General features: G+C 45.1%; 1 protein-coding gene and 1 non-coding gene across 2 annotated transcripts; both read right to left on the reverse strand.

Annotated features, from left to right (window-relative positions):
• Window positions 1-396: 396 nt before the first annotated feature.
• On the reverse strand, window positions 397-19,510 carry DNAJB1 (DnaJ heat shock protein family (Hsp40) member B1). Its single transcript, XM_040346341.1, has 4 exons — window positions 19,321-19,510; window positions 14,239-14,497; window positions 4,892-5,478; window positions 397-989 (listed from the first exon to the last, which is right to left on the reverse strand). The coding sequence occupies exons 2-4, from the start codon at window positions 14,447-14,449 to the stop codon at window positions 759-761; spliced, it is 1,029 nt and encodes a 342-aa protein (XP_040202275.1). The 5' UTR covers window positions 14,450-14,497; window positions 19,321-19,510; the 3' UTR covers window positions 397-758.
• LOC120934186 lies at window positions 7,417-7,547 on the reverse strand. Its single transcript, XR_005748332.1, has one exon.
• Window positions 19,511-20,566: the final 1,056 nt, after the last annotated feature.

Below are 20,566 nucleotides of genomic sequence, written 5' to 3' on the forward strand. Positions count from 1 at the left end.
TCAAACCTGAACGCTATCAATGTGCATGCAATCAGGCCGGCCCTTAAAGACCTTCCACACTGCCAGAGCCCGAAAAACGCTGGTAAAGTGCCGCTAAAATTAGCAGCGTTTTTCGGGTACTTTTAACCCCTGCTACAAGGGTTAAAAGTGCCCACAAAGCACTGCTACCGAGGCACTTTGGCAACGCTGCCCATTGATTTCAATAGGAAGGGGTGCTTTAGGAGTGGTGTATTCACTGCTCCTAAAGTGCCTCAAAGAAGCTGATTGCAGGACTTTTTTTGACGTCCTGCCAGCGCAGCGCCCCAGTGTAAAAGCACTCGGGCTTTCACACTGGGATTGCAGAGAAGGCTTTTTCAGGCCCTATTTTTAGCGCTAAAGCGGCTGAAAAATGCCTCCAGTGTGAAAGGTGTCTTACACTACATAGTTGAAGATAAATCTAAAGGAAATGGAATAAGAAAATTGGATAATGTATGGTCAGCTCAAGGTTGTTGGTGAACAGAAGAGGGGACCTGTAATAAAAATGCTCAGAAAAACTCTTCAGACTTTAAGTGTAGCTTCTTTCCTCCATTATATATAGTGTGGAGAAGGGAGAGCGAGAGATTAGGAGGAAAAAAAATAAAAATGTACATCATGGTATACAATACGTCCTTGTAGTGAGAGCTGCCCCCTTCTTTTTCCAGCTGAATTGGTAATGAAGGCGTTTGTTGCACCCTTCAGTACCGCTTTGGTCTATGGTGCGTTGGAGAGTTGTGCTGACATTACGCGGGTAGAACCCTCTCTAGTGTCTCCCGAGCAGCAGTGGAAAGGCGATCAGGAAAGCGGATGTCAAACTCTACGATCAGATCGCCTCGCTGATCTGGTGCTTTTGGCAGTGGAAGTCCTTCTCCGTGAATTTTGCGTTTGGTCCCAGGGTTGATAATGTCCCTAATGACAAGAGGAATAGTGCGTCCGTCCAACGTGGGAGCATTGACTGAGCAGCCGCAGAGAGCCTGTGGAGAACACAGAGGATTTTCATAAGATATAAAGATGGGGCAACAATATAGAAAATTAAGTACAAAAAATGCTTATCAATTCGCATACCAAATAGTAGAGATGCACCAATATTTGGGGCAATAAGAGAAAAAAGGCACCGAAAACGCACGCAATTTTGCACCTTTACTGTGCGTTTTCCATAGGTCACGTGAAAAACCGCATGACAAACGTAACACGGGTGCATTAATGATGCGTTTTCAATGCATTGCAACTGGGAGGCGCAATATTTTTTTTTTTTTTTTAAACGGACCAAAAATGCAGCAAGCAGGATTTTTAACACCACAATGCCAGTGTGTATCTGTATGTCTGCGCCTCTGACCAGTCTGCATACATTTAAAGGGGATGCATTTTTCTTGAGCTTTTCTTGCCCTTAAAGCGGAGTTCCGGCCACAATTTCACTTTTTAAATATAAATACCCCTGTAATACACAAGCTTAATGTATTCTAGTAAAGTTAGCCTGTAAACTAAGGTCCGTTTTGTTACGTTGTTACAGCATTTAGAGACTTTATAAAATAGAAATTGACTGGGGCCATCTTAAGTGCGGGCATCATGAAGCCAGACTGTATGACTTCCTGGATTTCAGCCTTGCAAATCTCGCACATGCTCAGTGCTGCACAAGCAGTGTCAGATCAGGTTTCAGCACCTGTGCTGTCCAAGTCACATGATTCTTTGAGACTGGGGAATGCAGACTCCTGGAAAGTTACACCCACTACATTCCCAGGAGTCTGTGCAGTGTAGGTTAGGAAGCATTAAGCACCTAGGTGCAGGAAGTGGGAAGATTAACTATTCTGCCTAGCAACAACACTTTGAAGGCATCTAAAAACCAATAAAAAATTCGTAAAGGATTAATGACATTTTTTTAAAACTACTGATGTAATGTTATATTTATGGGTGGAACTCCACTTTAAAGTGCCATTAATGGCCGACGATAAATTCATATTAATTTAAAGTTGATATTAAATTAAAAAGTCGAACACACACAATATATATATATATATATAAATAAATAATATTCAGTTTTTGCCTCCTGCATTTTCGGTAGCAAAATCTCCATTTCGGTGCACCTCTACCAAATAGTGCTTCAATCAGATGTTTCTTCAAAAAAAAAAAAAAAGTCATTTATCTAAACCCAAGAACAAAAATGTAATAGTTTGTACCCGATTCACACCCAAGTATTTTTAGTGCTTTTTGCAGATTTGCACTGCATTCCATTTAACATGGTTTCCTATGGAACACGTTCTGTAGTGCAAATCTGCAAAATGCCATAGGTGTGAATCAGACCTTAGATGGGTTGGCCGCATTTACCGCACCTGAAAAGCTCAAGAAAAATGCTACCCATTGAAGATCAATGAATGTGAATATAATGTGAAGGGGAACTGGGGACACAGTGGGACGGCTATAAAGGGGGAACTGTTCTGTAAAGAGGGGGCCGAAGACAGACTCTAGATATCGCATTCCCGCACCCGCCCCCATGGCTGGGTCAGAGTTCTGTGAATGAATGAACTACAAGTACTGACAACCTTTGCAGCTGACAGCATGTGGTTCTCAATGAACTACCAAGACACTGTGGAGCGCTCTAGTAGTCCATGGATTCTTCCTGTCATTGTGTTAACTGCCTGTATGAGGCAAGGTCAGACTGCTACACTGACAGTCTGCAGGAGACAGAGATTACACCTGCGATGTGCTTTACAGACTCCTAAAATAAAAAAGGTTACCTGCAAAAACATCCTACCTAGGAAAATATACCACAAAAATTCCACCTTTAACCCCTTAACACTGGCGCCTCCTCCCGGCCCTTTTCTGAAGCCAGGAGGTGGGGCTGGGTTTATGATCATGTGACCAACATAATTGGAAACATGAGCGGAGCTTTCGGTTTCTGACGGCCATAACTGTCGAGAGCGCATTCTCGGCACAGGTTTGTTTACTTTATGGTACGCAAATATGTGGCCTCTCAGGGTCAAGGCCCACCGGCTGTCTGTGCCAAGAGGATAAAAAGGCAAGAAAACCCTTATGCGTGTGCCTCTCTGATTTAGGTTCCATTTACACTGCAATGTGTGCATTGAGCACAGGTAATGCGTGTGTGCTGACAAGCTGTGTTGTGGTTCATTTTTAACATGCACTTTTCTCCTCACTTCCTGGAACAAGCACAGGCCTACGGCGTGGCAGAGGTGCCAAACTTGTGCTGGCCCGTTTTTCCTGTGCAATGATGTGCCTTACGTTGACATGCATTACTGTGCATTGAGTAGGGCTTGCTTTACCTTTTCACAGCAAACACCAGTGCATCACACCAGCATGGCCTGCACTCATTTGAAAGGCAGGTGGGAGAGCTAGAAATAAAGTTGAATAAGGTCAGAAGGGCAGCATGGTTTCAATTCTCTTGGACAGGACTTAATTTAAGAATGGCTGATAGGTTTGATTTAAAGTGGGGCAATCACTGGAGAGGGAGCATCAGTGGGAGAGGGAGGCCCTAAATAGTAAAAGTGACAGGGTCTCTTGAATCGCCTACTACCCGCTGTATAGGCAAATAACGGCAGGAGGGGGTGCGCTCTTGTTCTGGGCCAACGTCATGGGACACATCGTGACTCTGATCTTGGTAAAGAGCCGATAACATGGCACTTTAACTAAGTGATCAGCTGTGTCCAATCACAGCTGATCACATGTAAACAAGGACGTGCCGGTAATCGGCTCTTCTCGCCTCACACCAACAGTGTGCGAGGAGAGCTGATCAGCGGCATCTCTTCACAGGGGAGACTATACAGATTTTTTTTCTTCACAATGTCGATTCTTTTTTTTTTTTTTTTTTTAAGCAAGAAAATGAAAATAAACCAGCGGTGATTAAATACCACCAAAGGAAAGCTCTAATTTGTGGGGGGGGGGGGAAACAATAATAAAAAAAATAGATAATTTTGGAACAGCGTTGCATGACCGCGCAATTGTCATTCAGCTTTCAGTGCTGTCACACTTTGAAAGTTGGCCTGGGCAGGAAGAGGGTAAGAGTGCCTGTAGGCAAGTGGTTAAAGCAGGGCTCGTCAAATCCCGGTCGCCAGGGCGACTAGAAATAGTTTTTTTTTTTGTGAGCTGGCGCCATCTGGTGGTGAGCCGTTGGCATTACAAGTTATTACCACCAGATGTGTGAGCTGGCGCCATCTGGTGGTGGCCGTTGGTATTACAAGTTAATGTAATTTTTCACTATTTTCACTGCCATCTTCTTCCCTCTAATTAGAACCCCCAAACATTATATATATTTTTTTATCCTAACACCCTAGAGAATAAAATGGCGATCGTTACAATACTTTGTCACGCCGTATTTGCGCAGCGGTCTTACAAGCACACTTTTTTGGGAAAAAATGACACTTTTTTTTAATTAAAAAATAAGACAACAGTAAAGTTATCCTCATTTTTTTTTAATATTATGAAAGATAATGTTACGCCGAGTAAATTCATACCCAACATGTCACGCTTCAAAATTGGGTCCGCTCGTGGAATGCCGACAAACTTTTACCCTTTAAAATCTCCATAGGTGACGTTTAAAAAAAAAAATCTACAGGTTGCAGGTTTTGAGTTACAGAGGAGGTCTAGGGCTAGAATTATTGCTCTCGCTCTACCAATCGCGGCGATACCTCACATGTGTGGTTTGAACACCGTTTACATATGCGGGCGCTGCTCACGTATGTGTTCGCTTCTGCGCGCAAGCTCGTCGGGACAGGGGTGCGTTTTCTGGCTCCTAACTTTTTTAGCTGGCTCCTAGATTCCAAGCAAATTTGTCAACCCCTGGGTTAAAGGACTAGAAGGAAAATGCTCAGAGCTTCCAATGCCCCCCTTCCTTTTAGGGTCTAGAAATGAGTGTTAGAAGACTCACCTCTCTCAGGCTGATCTTGGCTGTGTACACCACGTTTGATGAATCTCTCTTGAACACTGAATGTGGTTTGTCTTTCAGCACAAACACAATATCTGCAGGGATATTAGATGCCGTTTCGTCACCCTCCTTGGGGAATGTGATCTTCGTTCCTTCCTTCCAGCCTTTCTTCACTTGAATAGTGAGGATTTTATCCTCGTTGTGTACGTTTCTCATATCGGGACCCAGGCGCTTGTGGGAAATCTTCATTTTCTTTGTGCAGCCGGTGAAAATTTCCTCAAGGGAGACTGGGAGCTCCCTGATTACTGGTGGGTCTTGTTTCTTGTTCATCGGTGGACCTCGGCCTGGAGCACCTCTTGGGAAGCCACCTAGGTGACCAAAACCACCCATGCCTCCCATACCTCCCATGGGAAACCCTGAGAAGGGATCCTCCGTCTCCATGTCTTCATCATTTCGTGCAAAGAAGTTGTCAAATGGGTTACGGCCTCCGAAAAACTCTGAGAACATGGCATGAGGATCTCCATGGAAGCTGTAACTGAAAGAGGGACCATTGTTCGCGCATCCTCCGCCACCCGGGGTTCCCTTTAGGCCTGGGAAAAAGAAAAAAAAAAAAAACACACTCATTAATAAACTGCAGCTTGGGAGATTATGCACCAACATCCTAGCACAGTATCTGAAGTGTCCCGCTGTCTTCCTGAGACACTGGATATGTGACAGTTATACTAATACATATATACACACACACACACGTTTTTTTGTGCTGAAAATGCCCCCTTGGCTTATACGCGAGTCACCTTTTTGCGCCTGATGTCCCGGACTTTGGGGACCCAGTATCGGCTGGCCGTAGGTCCCCTGGACCAGAAACTTGGCACACACGTAGCCCCATTTCTCATCTACAAGTTTGTTGTCTAGGGGACCTATGGCTGAGGAGCACCAATTTTTCAAAGCCGGGGGTCCCCTTCCATAGACTCCCATGTTAAACGTCAGTCTAGTCATGGACACAGTGAGGCATGCAGATGGAGACCCTAGGCTTATACTCGAGTCAATACGTTTTCCCAGTTTTATGTGATAAAATTAGGTGCCTCGGCTTACACACACTAAAATGGAATATATATATATATATATATATATATATATATATATATATATATATATATATATATATATATATATATATATATATATATATATATATATATATATATATATATATATATATATATATATATATATATATATATATATATATATATATATATATATAAACATTTTAGTGTGTGTGTGCGCGCAAGCCGAGGTACCTAATTTTACCACATAAAACTGGGAAAACGTATTGACTTGAGTATAAGCCTAGGGTGTCCATGAAATCTAAATATAGTGTGTGTGTGTGTATATATGTATATATATATATATATATATATATATATATGTGTGTGTGTGTATGTATATATGTAAGTATGTATATATATATATATATATATATATATATATATATATATATATATATATATATATATATTACACTTTTATACACACACACACACACACACACACACACACATGTTTATGCTTTATGGACATGCTTTATGGACATGTTTATGCTTCACCTGTGGTGCTTGTATTGGTCCAGCAGTGCACCAACACCTTTGCAGCCATTGTGCTACATGCTGGGTGCTTGGTGTGCTCTTGTACCTTTAAAGGAGGGGTGGCTTCCCTTCAGTTCACCTGCCCCTGTCTATCCATTAAAATGCATGTGCCTCCACTGTGGGGACGCTCATTGTTTAGTGTTAGGACCACAGATATTACAGGGTGCCTTGGCGCGGCTCTGTGGCTCACGCATGCGTTTGCAAATGCGTGCGGACCGAACCCCTGTTTTTAACGCATACTGTAGACAGGTTAATTGTTTTTCTGCAAGCTGGTCGGTAAGTAGGCTTGGTTTTTCCCTGGGCATTCCCCAGGTTTTTGTTGTTACCTTTGCAACATAAGAGAATGTCACACTAAAAGTACTAAAGTATATGACATTTTAAATGGTACTCCATCACACACTCAGAGGACTTGCTTATGTGGCAGCCAATGAGCATTGTATGTTTCAGGCCAATGACCATTAAAACCACATCGAGCCATAACCTTACAAAGCACTGGTCAAATTATGGGCCCAAGACTGCACAGAAGGACTCCCGGCTACCTCCCTTGTAGACCCACCCAGGCCAGAAAAAGAGGTAGGCAAGCCCCCCTCAGCCACACCAAAAATTATATATATTTTCAGAGGGGGAAAAGTCTGTCAGGGTGGAAGGAAAGTTATTCCAGGGCACCTCCCTAGAAGAACAAAAAACATTCAAACCAACAAACTGGGGATGCTGTGTGAGTGCCTGCAGGAAAGACCAGAACCGATGGCCACCTATGGTATGGACTTCTAAACCTCTGTGCTTGCGTTTTCCTGTAAGAGGAGGAGCCAATCTCTCCGACGTGACTGTCCTGGAGGAGGATTTGGGAAAATTTTACTTTGTGGCGTTTTTTTTTTTTTGCGTGCGTGTCTGCTCCGTATCTGTCCGTGACGATTTCTCTCATTTCGCCCCGGTCATCGGAGAGCATTTATATTCTAGGGAGATTTTGTGACAGATGGAGCAGATTTTATCTCTATCTGTGTATCAATCCCCCACCTTTGTAGTGGTTTTTAAAGCGGAGTTCCACCCAAAAGTGTAACTTTCGCTTTTCGGAACCCTCCTCCCCCTCCGGTGTCACATTTGACACCTTTCAGGGGGGTGCAGATACCTGTAAAAAATAATGAAAAAAAATTATATTAAAAGTCCCTAAATCTTTCTCCTATTTTGTAGACGCGATAACTTTTGCGCAAACCCATCAATATATGCCTGTTGCGTTTTGTTTCTTTTCACCAAAGATATGAAAAAGAATATACCGCATATCGGCCTAAACTGATGAATACATTTCTTTTTGGATATGCATCATAGCAAAAAGTATAAAAAAAATAATCAAAAATATCTCAAAACGGTCACGCTTTGTTTATAGCGCAAAAAAAAAAAAAAAAAAAAAAAAAAAAAAAAAAACACTGCAAAGATGATCAAATACCACCAAAAGAAAGCTCTATTTCTGCGGAAAAAAGGACGCCAATTTTGTTTGGGTACAATGACACACGACCGCGCAATTGTCAGTTAAAAACGCAGTGCCGTATTGCAAAAACTGGCCTGGTCATTAAGGGGGCAAATCCTTCTGGGGCTGAAGTGGTTAAGGGTCCTTTCAGGCTGGGCTCACACTATTGCGAATTGGATGTGGATTTCCTCCGCACTCAATTTGCATGTAAGGAGATTGTGACCGGCTCTCTATGGAATCTGCTCACACATCTCCGCAGCGGCTCCGGTGAGAATTGCACAGGAGTCCTTTTGGTCCATTTCAGATCCGAATTTAGCCCAAAATTGGGTCGGAAACGCTTAATGGAGATGCACTGGACGCCTGCTGTGAGCCACTGTCTGTTCCAGTGTGAACCCGGCCTCATACCAAACACAGCTAGATGCATTTTGAACTGCACTTCAACTACGTACACATCCCAAAAATCAAGGTAATCCTATGGCATAGTTCACATAATCGCAGTGCAGAAAAAAAAAAAAAAAAAAAAAAAAGGAGAAGAAGAAGAGGAGGGGAGGAGGGTAGAGCATGCTGCATTTTTCCACACCACAAATGCAGGGAAAGCGCTACAAGTAGGGATGTACCGATACTAGTATCGGTACTGAGCATTTCCCAGAGTACTTGTACTCAGGGGAAATGCTCCGATGCTTCACCTAATACCTGGGCAGCAGGGGAGTTGCAAGCACTGATCTGACCCCTTTTCAGCTGTTTTGGTTAAAGTTATACAGTGGTGATCGGTGCTTGTAATTCCCCCCAAAGCCACACCGATCACTGCTGACTGTCCCCCTCCGTGCCGTCAAACCCCCCCCCTCTGTGCCGTCTTCTCCCCCTCAATTTGTCAGGATGGAGAGCGGAGGTAGGAGCCGCTCTGTGTTTACGATGCTTCAGTTTATGAATAGAGAGGAGCTTCTCTCTATTCATTTTAGCTGAGGCTGCAGAGAAAGGGACTGGGGATTATGCATCCTTAGTCCCTTTCTATGTCTTAAAAGGGGAGATGTCAGTGGTCTGTTAAGACCCCTGATATCTCACCAAAGCCCCCCCCCCCCCCCAACAGGGCTGATTAAAAAAATGTATTGCAATACATTTTTAATAAAAAAATAAAATAAAAACCCACACACTGACAATCCACTCCACTCCACTCCCCCCCCCCCCCCCAAAATGCCACTGTCATATGACATAAAAAAAAAAAATATATATCAGCAATCGGTATCAACGAGTACTTGGAAAAAAAAAAAAAGTATCAGTACTTGTACTCGGTCTCAAGAAAGTGGCATCGGGACAACCCTAGCTACAAGCGTACTTTAAACGCATCCACACTGTGCCCCTTTAAGCCAGGAAAGCCAAGTCCAAAATGTATAGATAAATGCACTGCAATCGCAGCTCAAAACGCATTCAAGCGTGCGTCAAATGCATGTACACATGCAATCAAATATGGGCAGTTATGGGCAGTTTTTGGTGTAATGGACCCCAACAGATGCAGTTGACCTCCTGATCTAGATTTGAGCAAGCAGGTTTTGCATTCTCATAGCCCATCAACACAGGCCCTTACGCTAGGGTCACATCTGAGTGGGTGCGGGACTGTGTACATTGCACACTTTCCCGCACCAAAATCACGCTGCTGTTAGCAGACACAAGGGCACCCCCCAGTGCTGGGGAACACATAGTACTATGCAGTTTCCCTGTGGCTGTGATTTTAGAAAAGGAGTCAAGGACTGCGCTCCCTGAAGGTACAGCAACCCATTCAAATGAACAGGCCGCTGCACCCGCACACAATCAGGGTAGCTGACATAGTGTGAACCTAGACAAGAAGTGTTAGGCTGGGTTCACACTACGGTTTTCCCGTCCGTCAGCCGCATACGATTTATATGTAAAACCGTATGCGGCTGAAACGGACGGGAACGTATGGAACCGCACATATGTACGTTTTCCATTGACATTAATGTTAAAGGAAAACGTATGCGGTTGCCATACTGTTTTAAAAACGACCGCAAAACCGTGGTTGAACACGGTTTTGCGTACGTTTAAAAAACGTTTTGCCAGCAAATCGTACGCACCCGGATGCATCTGAGTGCATACGATTTGCAATGCATTCTCTATCTATACGTTTTCCCGTCCGTGCCCGTACGTTTTCAATACTGAAATCGTATGCGGCTGACGGACGGGAAAACCGTAGTGTGAACCCAGCCTTAGACATGCTCTGATCTGCAGGAATACCAAAAGCCAGCACAGGATGAGACATGTACAGGAGATCCAGGCTCTTTGCCACATATGGAGAAGACTGGCGGGGACACACTCCTCAGAGAGCTAGGTTGTCTCCTTCTGCACTACATCCAAACATGAATACATCTATAGCAGGGGTGGGCAACCAGTAGCCCTCCAGCTGTTGTGGAACTATATTACCCATGAGGCATTGCAAGGCTGGCAGTTACAATTATTCCCAGAGGCACGATGGTTGCCTACCCCCGATCTATATGGCCTTACGTGACACTGGAAAACACAAACAGCAAATAAGATGTCCAAAAAATCCATCAACGTCACGTAATTTCACGAAGGCCAATCTCTAGCCCACTTCATTACTGGATGACAGAATCACTTGCATAACATTTTCTGATACCAATACCAGAAATGGCTTCCTAGTGGAAGGAACATGTGACCCAATTGGCTGCAATGACAAAAACTTGAGCTGAACCGAACTGAAAACACAGCGATTACGCCTAGCGGCTATAACAGCAACTAGCAATAATCGCATGTAAAATCCAACAGGCCGGTTGTACCCAATCCGTTTCCTAATGGACTGGCTAAGATTCGAACCATCTATGGCTGGCCTAAAACTACAAATCCCTCTCTAGATAACACCAAGCTTTAAAAACATAGTTTCCATAGAATTTTTTTTGTTTAGTGTTACTAAACTCACAATAGTAAAAATCAGTCTGTATATGCAGTAAAGCATGCTGGTTATACCAACTGTGGAACCCAAGGGGTTAATCCTCTGCGTTGCGTAAAAAGGCTGTTTGATTCTGTCTTCTCTAATCCTCCCCTTCTTCCACTGTCCCCAACCCATCTCCTGCTGAAACAGAGGCTAGGGGACAAGCTGCACATGCTCAGTTTGGTGTGCATGTGAGGAGAATGAAAAATCCTCCTATAAGCTTTAACCAGACACTGATAGAAGTCACAAGACCGCTCTAACTGCTGATGGAAAAAGGCAATTTATATTTTCTAAAATTGCATTTCCATGTCCCCCCCCCCCCCCCCCCCCCGGTACATGCGGCGGTCGGTAAGCCTCGGGGAGCGATCCGGGACGACGGCGCGGCTATTCGTTTATAGCCGCCCCGTCGCGATCGCTCCCCAGAGCTGAAGACCGGGGAGAGCAGTATGTAAACACGGCTTCCCCGTGCTTCACTGTGGCGGCGCATCGATCGAGTGATCCCTTTTATTAGGGAGACTCGATCGATGATGTCAGTCCTACAGCCACACCCCCCTACAGTTGTAAACACACACAAAGTGAACCCTAAATGTTACAGCGCCTGCTGTGTTTAACTCCCAAACTGCAACTGTCATTTTCACAATAAAGAATGCAATTTAAATGCATTTTTTGCTGTGAAAATGACAATGGTCCCAAAAATGTGTCAAAATTGTCCGAAGTGTCCGCCATAATGTCGCAGTCACGGGAAAAAAAAATAAAAAAAAAAAAAATCGCTGATCGCCGCCATTAGTAGTAAAAAAAAAATAAAGATGCAATAAAACTATCCCCTATTTTGTAAACGCTATAAATTTTGCGCAAACCAACAAAAACGATTATTGCGTTTTTTTTTACCAAAAATAGGTAGAAGAATACGTATCGGCCTAAACGGAGGAAAAAAAAAAATTATATATATGTTTTTGGGGGATATTTATTATAGCAAAAAATATTGCATTTTTTTCAAAATTGTCGCTCTATTTTTGTTTATAGCGCAAAAACCGCAGAGGTGATCAAATACAACCAAAAGAAAGCTCTATTTGTGGGGAAAAAAGGACGCCAATTTTGTTTGGGAGCCACGTCGCACGACCGCGCAATTGTCAGTTAAAGCGGCACAGTCTCGAATCGCAAAAAGTGCTCTGGTCTTTGGGCAGCAATATGGTCCGGGGGTTAAGTGGTTAACCAGACACTGATAGAAGTCACAAGACCGCTCTAACTGCTGATGGAAAAAGGCATTTTGCAATTTATATTTTCTAAAATAATTGCATTTCCATGTTCTGTGCGAGGAAAGAAAGAAAGAAAGAAAGAAAGAAAGAAAGAAAGAAAGAAAGAAAGAAAGAAAGAAAGAAAGAAAGAAAGAAAGAAAGAAAGAAAGAAAGAAAGAAAGAAAGAAAGAAAGAAAGAAAGAAAGAAAGAAAGAAAGAAAGAAAGAAAGAAAGAAGGCTGTACAAGGTATTTACTGTCAGGAAAAAAATAAAAGTTTTACTATCCAAATGCAAACAAGGGCAGAAGATCTAATAGATGAAAAAAAAAAAACAAACACACGACTGAAATTCCGCTTTGCCTGCCAAGTAAATGTGCAGTTGCCATTATTCATGCTTTACTATAAGCCAATAAAACAGGCTCACACTTGTCCAGTGGGAGGCATAATGCCATATAAACTATTGGACGGATATGGGAATGCAGACACACCTTCATACAATTGTAGTCAGCGTTCTGCTGGGATGCCATCATTAATCACCCGCTGGGTGAGCTACAACCACCTCCTGTATATCATTAATGACTCCTACACAGCAGGAAGACATGTTTTATTGCACACAAATATTTACCTAATATGGCCGCTTCTAACAGCTTATGAAAAGATATAAATGGTCTAATAAGTTGCACTAAAGGATTTAAATAAAAATTGCCCATAGAAGGTGATTGGTTGGGTCGGCACTACTCAGCCACACACTTATTTACCATCAGTTGAGAAGTGTTGGCAGGCTGTGTCTGCGATTGCTTATAGTGCAGTGATGGTGAACCTTGGCACCCCAGATGTTTTGGAACTACATTTCCCATGATGCTCCACTATACTACAGAGTGCAAGAGCATCATGGGAAATGTAGTTCCAAAACATCTGGGGTGCCAAGATTTACCATCACTGTTATACAACATGAAAGTGTCACGGATCAGAGGTCACCTGACAGCTACTGCCCTGTCAACTGTCACACTCTGCTCAAGTAGCATCAGTCACAGCAAGTAGAAGACAATTATTATACTAGCCCAGTTGTAACAGGTTCCCATTAAAGCAAAGGGGGAAGAACTTTACTTAAAGAGGTGTTCCGCCCAAAAAAAACAGCTGCTGGCTTTTAATAATACCTGTCCTGGAGTCCAGCGATGTTGGCACCCGCACCTTTTACCATCAGCTGTCGCGGCCATTGTGGGTAAGGGAACCCGGCAGTGTAGCCTTTCAGCTTCACGCTGGGAACCCTACTGCGCACGTGTGAGGCCCCGCTCCTCTCTCCTACTGGCCCGGCGGAGGAGGGAGCCCCAGCCGTGACATCACCACCAGCGGCTGAGGCTCCCAGAAGTGGGAAAGGATACCTGTCAATGACAGGTATCCTGCCCCCCTCCTCCCCCCAAAAAGTGCACCCAAAATTGGCAAAAGTAGTGCAGGAAGTACTTTTTCAGATCGATGCAGCGCCGCAAAGTTGGCGTTGCACCGATTTGAACAGTGCCATACGATGACAACAGAGTGTGACTTGTAATGCAATGCGACCTGTCAAATCGCTAGTGTGAATGGGGGCAAAAGGCCCATTCACGATCTGCCTAGTAACAGCCATTTCCGGTAAGTATAAAAAAAAATTGTTTATTTTTCTGTAATTTTTTTTTTTTTTTTTTTTAGGATGGTCCTCCGCTTTAACAGAAGTCAATGCAAGTCGCAAAGAAATCTCAAAAAAGTAGTGCGGGAACCTTTTTCTGGGTTGCAACGGTTTGAACAGTTCCACTCCCGGGAGCTTATCATGCAAATTGAAACCGTCAAATGGCTCCAGTGTGAACCAGATCTAACCAGCAGACCTGATCGGTAGTGAAGTCCCAGCAATGACTGGGCTAGGCTTCCCATACAAATACTGGGACCTGATCCAGCCTGCGGCTCCATGTTATCAGATGGATTCGGCTCCTAGTAACTCTTCCAAATGTTATAGGCAAACGTCTCTCCTCCAAATATAATCCTTCTGTACACATTACACACCAGGGTGACCTCACTTACCCTCCTCTCCATATTTGTCAAACACCTCCCTCTTCTTCGGATCGCTGAGTACATCGTAAGCCTCTGCGATCTCCTTGAATCGCTCCTCGGCTCCGGGGTCTTTATTCTTATCGGGGTGAAACTTCAGCGCTTGTTTTCTGTAGGCCTTCTTTATATCCTCCTCTGACGCCCCCTTTGACAGTCCAAGGATCTTGTAGTAATCCTTACCCATGCTGGTGGAAGGGGATTACAGGTGAATGTATACAAAACGCACGGACAGCTGGGAATAAACAAAAAGGTGCCATAAATCAACACATCCAGCACAATACTAAATCCATGTTATACCCCATCTGAATATTAGAGCAGAATGACAAAACAGGCAGATAAACTGGGAGCTCTGGGGGGTGCCGGAGCATTATTTATAGGGGTGCAACGGATCAAAAAACCCAGGGTTCGGATCGTTCCTCGGATCAGGAGTCACGGATCGGATCATTTTTCAGATCGGCAAAAAAAAAAAAAAAAAAAAAAAACAACCCACTGTAATATCCACATCTCCCCCCCCCCCCCCCCCCCCCACCACCAACTATAGTACCCCCTCGGTGCAGACACCCCCCCTCCTCTTAGTACAGAGACCCACCCCTCCTCTTAGTACAGAGACCCCCCCCTCCTCTTAGTACAGAGACCCACCCTTCTCAGGACAGTGACCCCCCCCCTCCCCCCCAGCTAGTACCGACAGACGAGCGGCGTGTCCCACGAGTGCGGGCTCCTCCTTTGTTGGTGTAAACAGAGGAGGGCCACCGCCGGGTGTACCAAGATGGCCGCGGCTCCGGAGCTAGGCCGAAGCCGCGGTCTTTCCTAATGTTACGGCGGCGGCTCCGGAGCTAGGCCGAAGCCGCAGCCTTTCCTAGCGTTATGGTCGCGGCTCCGGATGTAGGCCGAAGCCGCGGCCATAACATTGCACCTTTTTCCTGCAAATCCAATGCAAGTTTAGCCCTACAATTGTACGGCTGAATTTGCATCGCATGAGATCTGCGCAGCAATGCGGTGCAAATCACATAGTGTGTAAACCCAGCCTCAGATGAAAGCAACTAAATAAATCAAATGAAAAGGTGTGCCAAGTCTTACAGGTGGTCTTCAGAAAGCAGGTAAGCTTTTCCCTGCCAGCATGTTGTAGACAAGGACCCTTGCTGTGCTCAATCAGTGGTCTCTTGGCAGAAGTCCAACACTCCCAACCTGGATTACACATTAAAAATAAATGTTACCGTGTAAAATCCAGCAATACACGTCTCATCCTTCTCTGCACATGCTCGGTTGCCCTTTCATTTTAGGCACTGTGCCAAAAATTCTAGAGGCCGATCTGCTAACAGTCTAAAGATTTACTGCTGCTCAGGGGTTCTGAGCTTCAGCAATACTGCAGCCTCCAGCAAGAAAAGACATAAGCAACGCTGGAGGCAATTTACAGCACATAGCAATTTCGGTAGCATAATTATTAATGTGAAATGTTTGTTCCTTCCTAAAGAACATTATTTTGTATCCAGGTGTTTTAGGTAAAGTTCCGCTTTAAGCGTCGGTTCACACCATGAATCACACAGGAGCGCCCAGTGCAATTCAAATGCGATCCGGGTGCAGTGCGATTTCAGCCCATTCTGAAATTGCGCTGGACCACATAAAAACAAAATGGAGCATGCAAAACGCACAGCAACCGGATTGCACAGAACAACTGCACCATGCGATTTGGTGCAGGAAAACCTGCGTTTGGGGCGTCATTAAATTAACATTAACATCTGTTACAGATCACAATTGCAGTGCTTTTTGAACGCGGTGCAGGAAACGTGCGTGGAACATGGTTTCTGGCGCCAAGTTGGGTTGTGAACAGGCTCTGAGCCCTGAGAGATTTCCTCCTCCTATCTTTTGTCTGTAAATCAGGAAGTGAATTTAGAATTCTGTGTCTCATTGCAGAGATTTCCAAACAAATATAGTTTTGCCTTTAATTATATTTTTACCCCTTTCTCTGCTACGGCCTGGACATTTTATGCTCAGTTCACACAGCTGCGACTTGAGAGCTTTAAAGTCGCATGACAAGTCGCACCCCATTAACGGCGATGGAAGCATTCTAAAGTCGGTGCAACTTACAAAAAAAGGTTCCCGCACTACTTTGGGACGACTTTGTTATGACTTGCATGGACTTCTGTCAATGGAGTCGCAAGCAAGCCGCAATGAAGTCACGCAGGATGTCGGCTGTCAGCTGTGTACCGAGACTTGGGCCTGATTAGAGATTCGATTAGGGAACCTAAATTCATATTTTTTTTGCCTTTTAAAATCTGGAGTTTAGCGTCACTCTAAAGCATAACTAAGGCTCCATTCACATCTCCGCGACAAGCAACGCCGCGTACGCGGCGTATTTTGCCGCGGATAGTGTATCTTTTATTTTTATTTTTTTCAAATTCTTCCCATTGCTGTCAATGGGCGAACGCCAATGTCGCCTGAAAAAAAGGGTCCGGGACTTTTTTCAGGCGACAGGCGTACGGCGTCTATGAGATGTGAACCATCTCCATAGACAGCAATGGGAATTTCCCCCTCTAGCGGCACAAGTGTCCGGCGTCGGGCGTTTCGTCGCCTAGATGTGAATGGAGACTAAACCCATTAAAGTGGAGTTCCACCTGAAAGTGGAACCTCTGCTTATCTGCCCCCCCCCCCCTATTTGGCACCTTTTTGGGGGGTACCTGTTTTTGAGCAGTACCAGTCCCCACTTCATTTGGAAGTCTGGCCGCCTCCTCCTTGCCCCCCGCTGGGCCATTCAGAAAGCGCAGCAGGCTTTGTGCATGCGCAGTAGGGAAACCGGCTGTGGAGCTGCAAGGCTTCACTGCTGGATTCCCTTACAGAGGTCTCAAACTGGCGGCCCTCCAGCTGTTGCAAAACTACAAGTCCCATGAGTCATTGCAAGGCTGACAGTTACAAGCATGACTCCCACAGGCAGAGGCATGATGGGACTTGTACATTCGCAACAGCTGGAGGGCTGCCAGTTGGAGGCCCCTGCCTTACAGGCAATGGCGGCAGCAGCAGCACCGAGAGCCGATGGAAACATAGGCTGGGGTGCCGACATCGCTGGATTCCAGGAAAGGGAAGTGTCCTATTATTAAAAGTGAACCGCTACTGTAGTATGTGTAGCTGCTGACTTTTAATTCAATGGAACTAAATGGAACTCTGATTTAACATTAAAAAAAAAAAAACAGTTACATTCTCAGCAACCCGGGAATAACTGTCACATTGGTTGTGCTCTCAAACCATCCAATGGCTGGGGTCACAACTGATCACATGTGTAGCACCATGGCAGTTGCAGATCAAACAGAGGCCAAGAGTTCAGGGTTTAGTTTCCCTTTAGATCAGCGCTCCCAGAGCTGTACTCCAATCAGTGACGACACAGTTGGAGTAATCCGGGTCAGGTATGGGGTTCCCTTTTCTGAGGGGGGGGGGCAGAGCACATACATACATACAGTGGAACCTCGGACTACGAGCATAATCCATTCCAGGAGAATGCTTGCAATCCAAAGCACTCGCATATCAAAGCGAGTTTCCCCACTGAAGTCAATGGAAACTAAAAAAATGTTGTTCCGCATTGACTTCAATGGCATGCAATACCGCATGCGGCCAGAGGTGGGGGGCGCCGGGGAGACTCGTAAACCCTCAGAAAGGGCCGAGGACCACTCGGCTGAATTTGGAAAACCTCAAAGGCTCAGGAACAGAGTATTTCCGAGCATTTCCAAACAGCTCTAATTGGCAGCGGCGCCCCTCCCCACGTCAGGCCAAACGTGGTATTGTACACTGCTTTGGCTTGAATCCTGCTAGTTTTGTGAGACAACACTCGCAAACAGAGTCAGGATTTTTATCTTTTTAAATACAGTGCTCGTATTACAAAACAATCGTTAACCGCGTTACTCTATACATACACGTACGTACGTACGTACGTACGTACGTACATACATACATACATTACATACACACATACACACACACACACACACGTGAGTGAACATTGATTATCTTGTTACAATGCCATCCAAAAGTGGGTGGGATGGATAGATTAGGTAGCAGCAGAACATGTTGTGCCTGAAGTTGATGTGTTGAAAACCCCCAAAAATAAATAAATGGGCATTGCAGTTTGTTGTGTATGGGGCTGGGTAGCTGCAGACCGGTCAGGGTGCCCCATGCTGACCTGTGCCCACAGCCAAAAGTGCCTACAATGGGCATGTGAGCATCAGAACTGGATGCAGAGCAATGGAAGAAGGTGGCCTGGTCTGATCTTTTACATCAGGTCGATGGCCAGGTGGGTGTGCGTCACTTACCCGGGGAATAGTTGGCACCAGGATGCAGTATAAGAAGGCGAGCCGGCAGGGGCAGTGTGATGCTTTGGGTGATAGTCTCCTGGGAACCCCTCGGGTCCTGCCATGCATGTGGATGTTACTTTGACACCTACCTAAACATAGTTGGTGGCCAAGTACACCTCTTCATGGAAACGTTATTTCCTGGATGGCAGGAGGCTGCGTCCTGCCACACCACAAAAAATGGTTCAGGAATGGGTTTGAGGAACACAACAAGGTGTTGACTTGGCCTCCAAATTCTTCAATGGGATTTGCTGGTAAAGGTCCGATCTATGAAGGGCCCACCTCATAGACTTACTTACAGGACACAAAGGATCTGCTACTGATGGATTGGCACATTAGATCTTCAGAGGTGTAGTGGAGCCCATCATGGGTCAGGGCAGCAAAAAGGGGAACCTACTCAGTATTTTGGGGGGGGGGGGGTCATATAGTTATGGCTGATCAGTGTATGAGATATTATATATATATATATATATATATATATATATATATATATATATATTATAAAAAAAAACATAACATAACATTTTTATATACACATAACACACATGCACATATATAAAATACATTAATATATATATAATATATCCAGCTACTGTAATGTAGGGATCCCTCCTCTAGCCCCCCCTCATGCACACCCCTTGTGTCTGCCCCCCTCTGCACACATACAGCCCCCCCATTATTAATGATAATAATAAAGGCCTGTGTTGGGCTCAGCTCATACCTGCGTCCACCGATCGTAGTCACCTCTGTACTCCAGACCAACCCCAGCCCGTCTCTTCTATACACTCAGCTCCACCTCCAGAACCTTCCAGATCTTTCTTCCGCACTCCAGAAGCTGTGTGAGCTGGCTGTGCCTCCCGGGCCAATCGCAGCCCCTCAGTTTGCAAGGCGTAGACCAACCGAAAACAAGCACTAGAGGAGCCCAATCAGCTCACAGAGCTCCCTGACCCAGCGCGAGTGTGTCTTCCAGAACGTGCACGACACGCCCCCCCTCCGGTGGTTTATTGGCTAGTTCGTGAGACCTGTCAAAGTCTCGGCCAATGAGGGCTAGAGAGTAGGAAGGTGTTTATTTTGAAATGCCGGTCGGCCATTTTTGATGAGGGCAGCGCGCCAGTGATTTGCCTCGGCTTAGCACATGTAGATAAGTCTGGTTATCATTTTGCACCCAGTACTAATAGGCAGCAGGGAGTGGAGGAAACTCTTTCTGTCCTGGAATCACCAGGGGCAGGGTGTTAGTGCTGACGGTTAAAGGGGTGTTCCAGCCTTTTTTTAAGTTTATTAAAAGTCAGCAGCTACAAAAAGTGTAGGCTTTTAATAAACAGCTGCTGGCTTTTAATAAACAGACACTTACCTGCTCCACGGCTCCAGCGACGCGCCGGCCGGGGCTCCGCTCCTCGCCCCCCCTCGCGTCTTCATTCCTAGTGTGGGCACCCGGCAATGACAGCTTTCGGCTTCACGGCCGGGCACCCACTCCGCATGCGTGAGCGGCAGTGCGCGAGCGGCGCGGCGCCGTCCGATTGGACAGGCGCTCGCCTACAGGGAGGGGCTGCAATAAGGCGATTAAGCTAATCGCCTTACCAGCCCCTCGGCGGAAGGAGGAAGTGGGACAGGAAGTCCCCTTCTCCTGAAGCCCCCACTCCCCCCCCCCCCAAAAAAATTACATGCCAAATGTGGCATGTAAGGGGGCGAGGAGTGGGTTAAGCGGAAGTTCCATTTTTAGGTGGAACTCCGCTTTAAGGCCTGATTCACACCTATGCATAAAAACAATAATAATCCCACCTAATTTAATTATTAAACATGGCCACTGATATTTAAAAGTAGGTTTGCAAAAAATACATTTGATATGTCTAAAGACTCTCTCACTAATTGTTTTGTTTTTTTTCCATTATTCTCTATGGGCATTCCATCTCCCTGTTAAAGTGGTAGTAAACTCTTTACTACCACTTTTACCGCCATCAGGAATTATG

The sequence above is a fragment of the Rana temporaria genome, chromosome 3, assembly GCF_905171775.1.
Source record: "Rana temporaria chromosome 3, aRanTem1.1, whole genome shotgun sequence".
In the NCBI taxonomy this organism is placed as follows: domain Eukaryota; kingdom Metazoa; phylum Chordata; class Amphibia; order Anura; family Ranidae; genus Rana; species Rana temporaria.

Excerpts from the sequence above, each read along its gene's own strand:
- DNAJB1 (XM_040346341.1), bottom strand. The coding sequence starts at position 14,449 with ATGGGTAAGGATTACTACAAGATCCTTGGACTGTCAAAGGGGGCGTCA. Across the intron at positions 5,479-14,238 it reads TGACAAATATGGAGAGGAGG|GCCTAAAGGGAACCCCGGGT; the intron begins GTAAGTGAGGTC and ends TCTTTTTCCCAG. Across the intron at positions 990-4,891 it reads CCAAGATCAGCCTGAGAGAG|GCTCTCTGCGGCTGCTCAGT; the intron begins GTGAGTCTTCTA and ends TGTTCTCCACAG.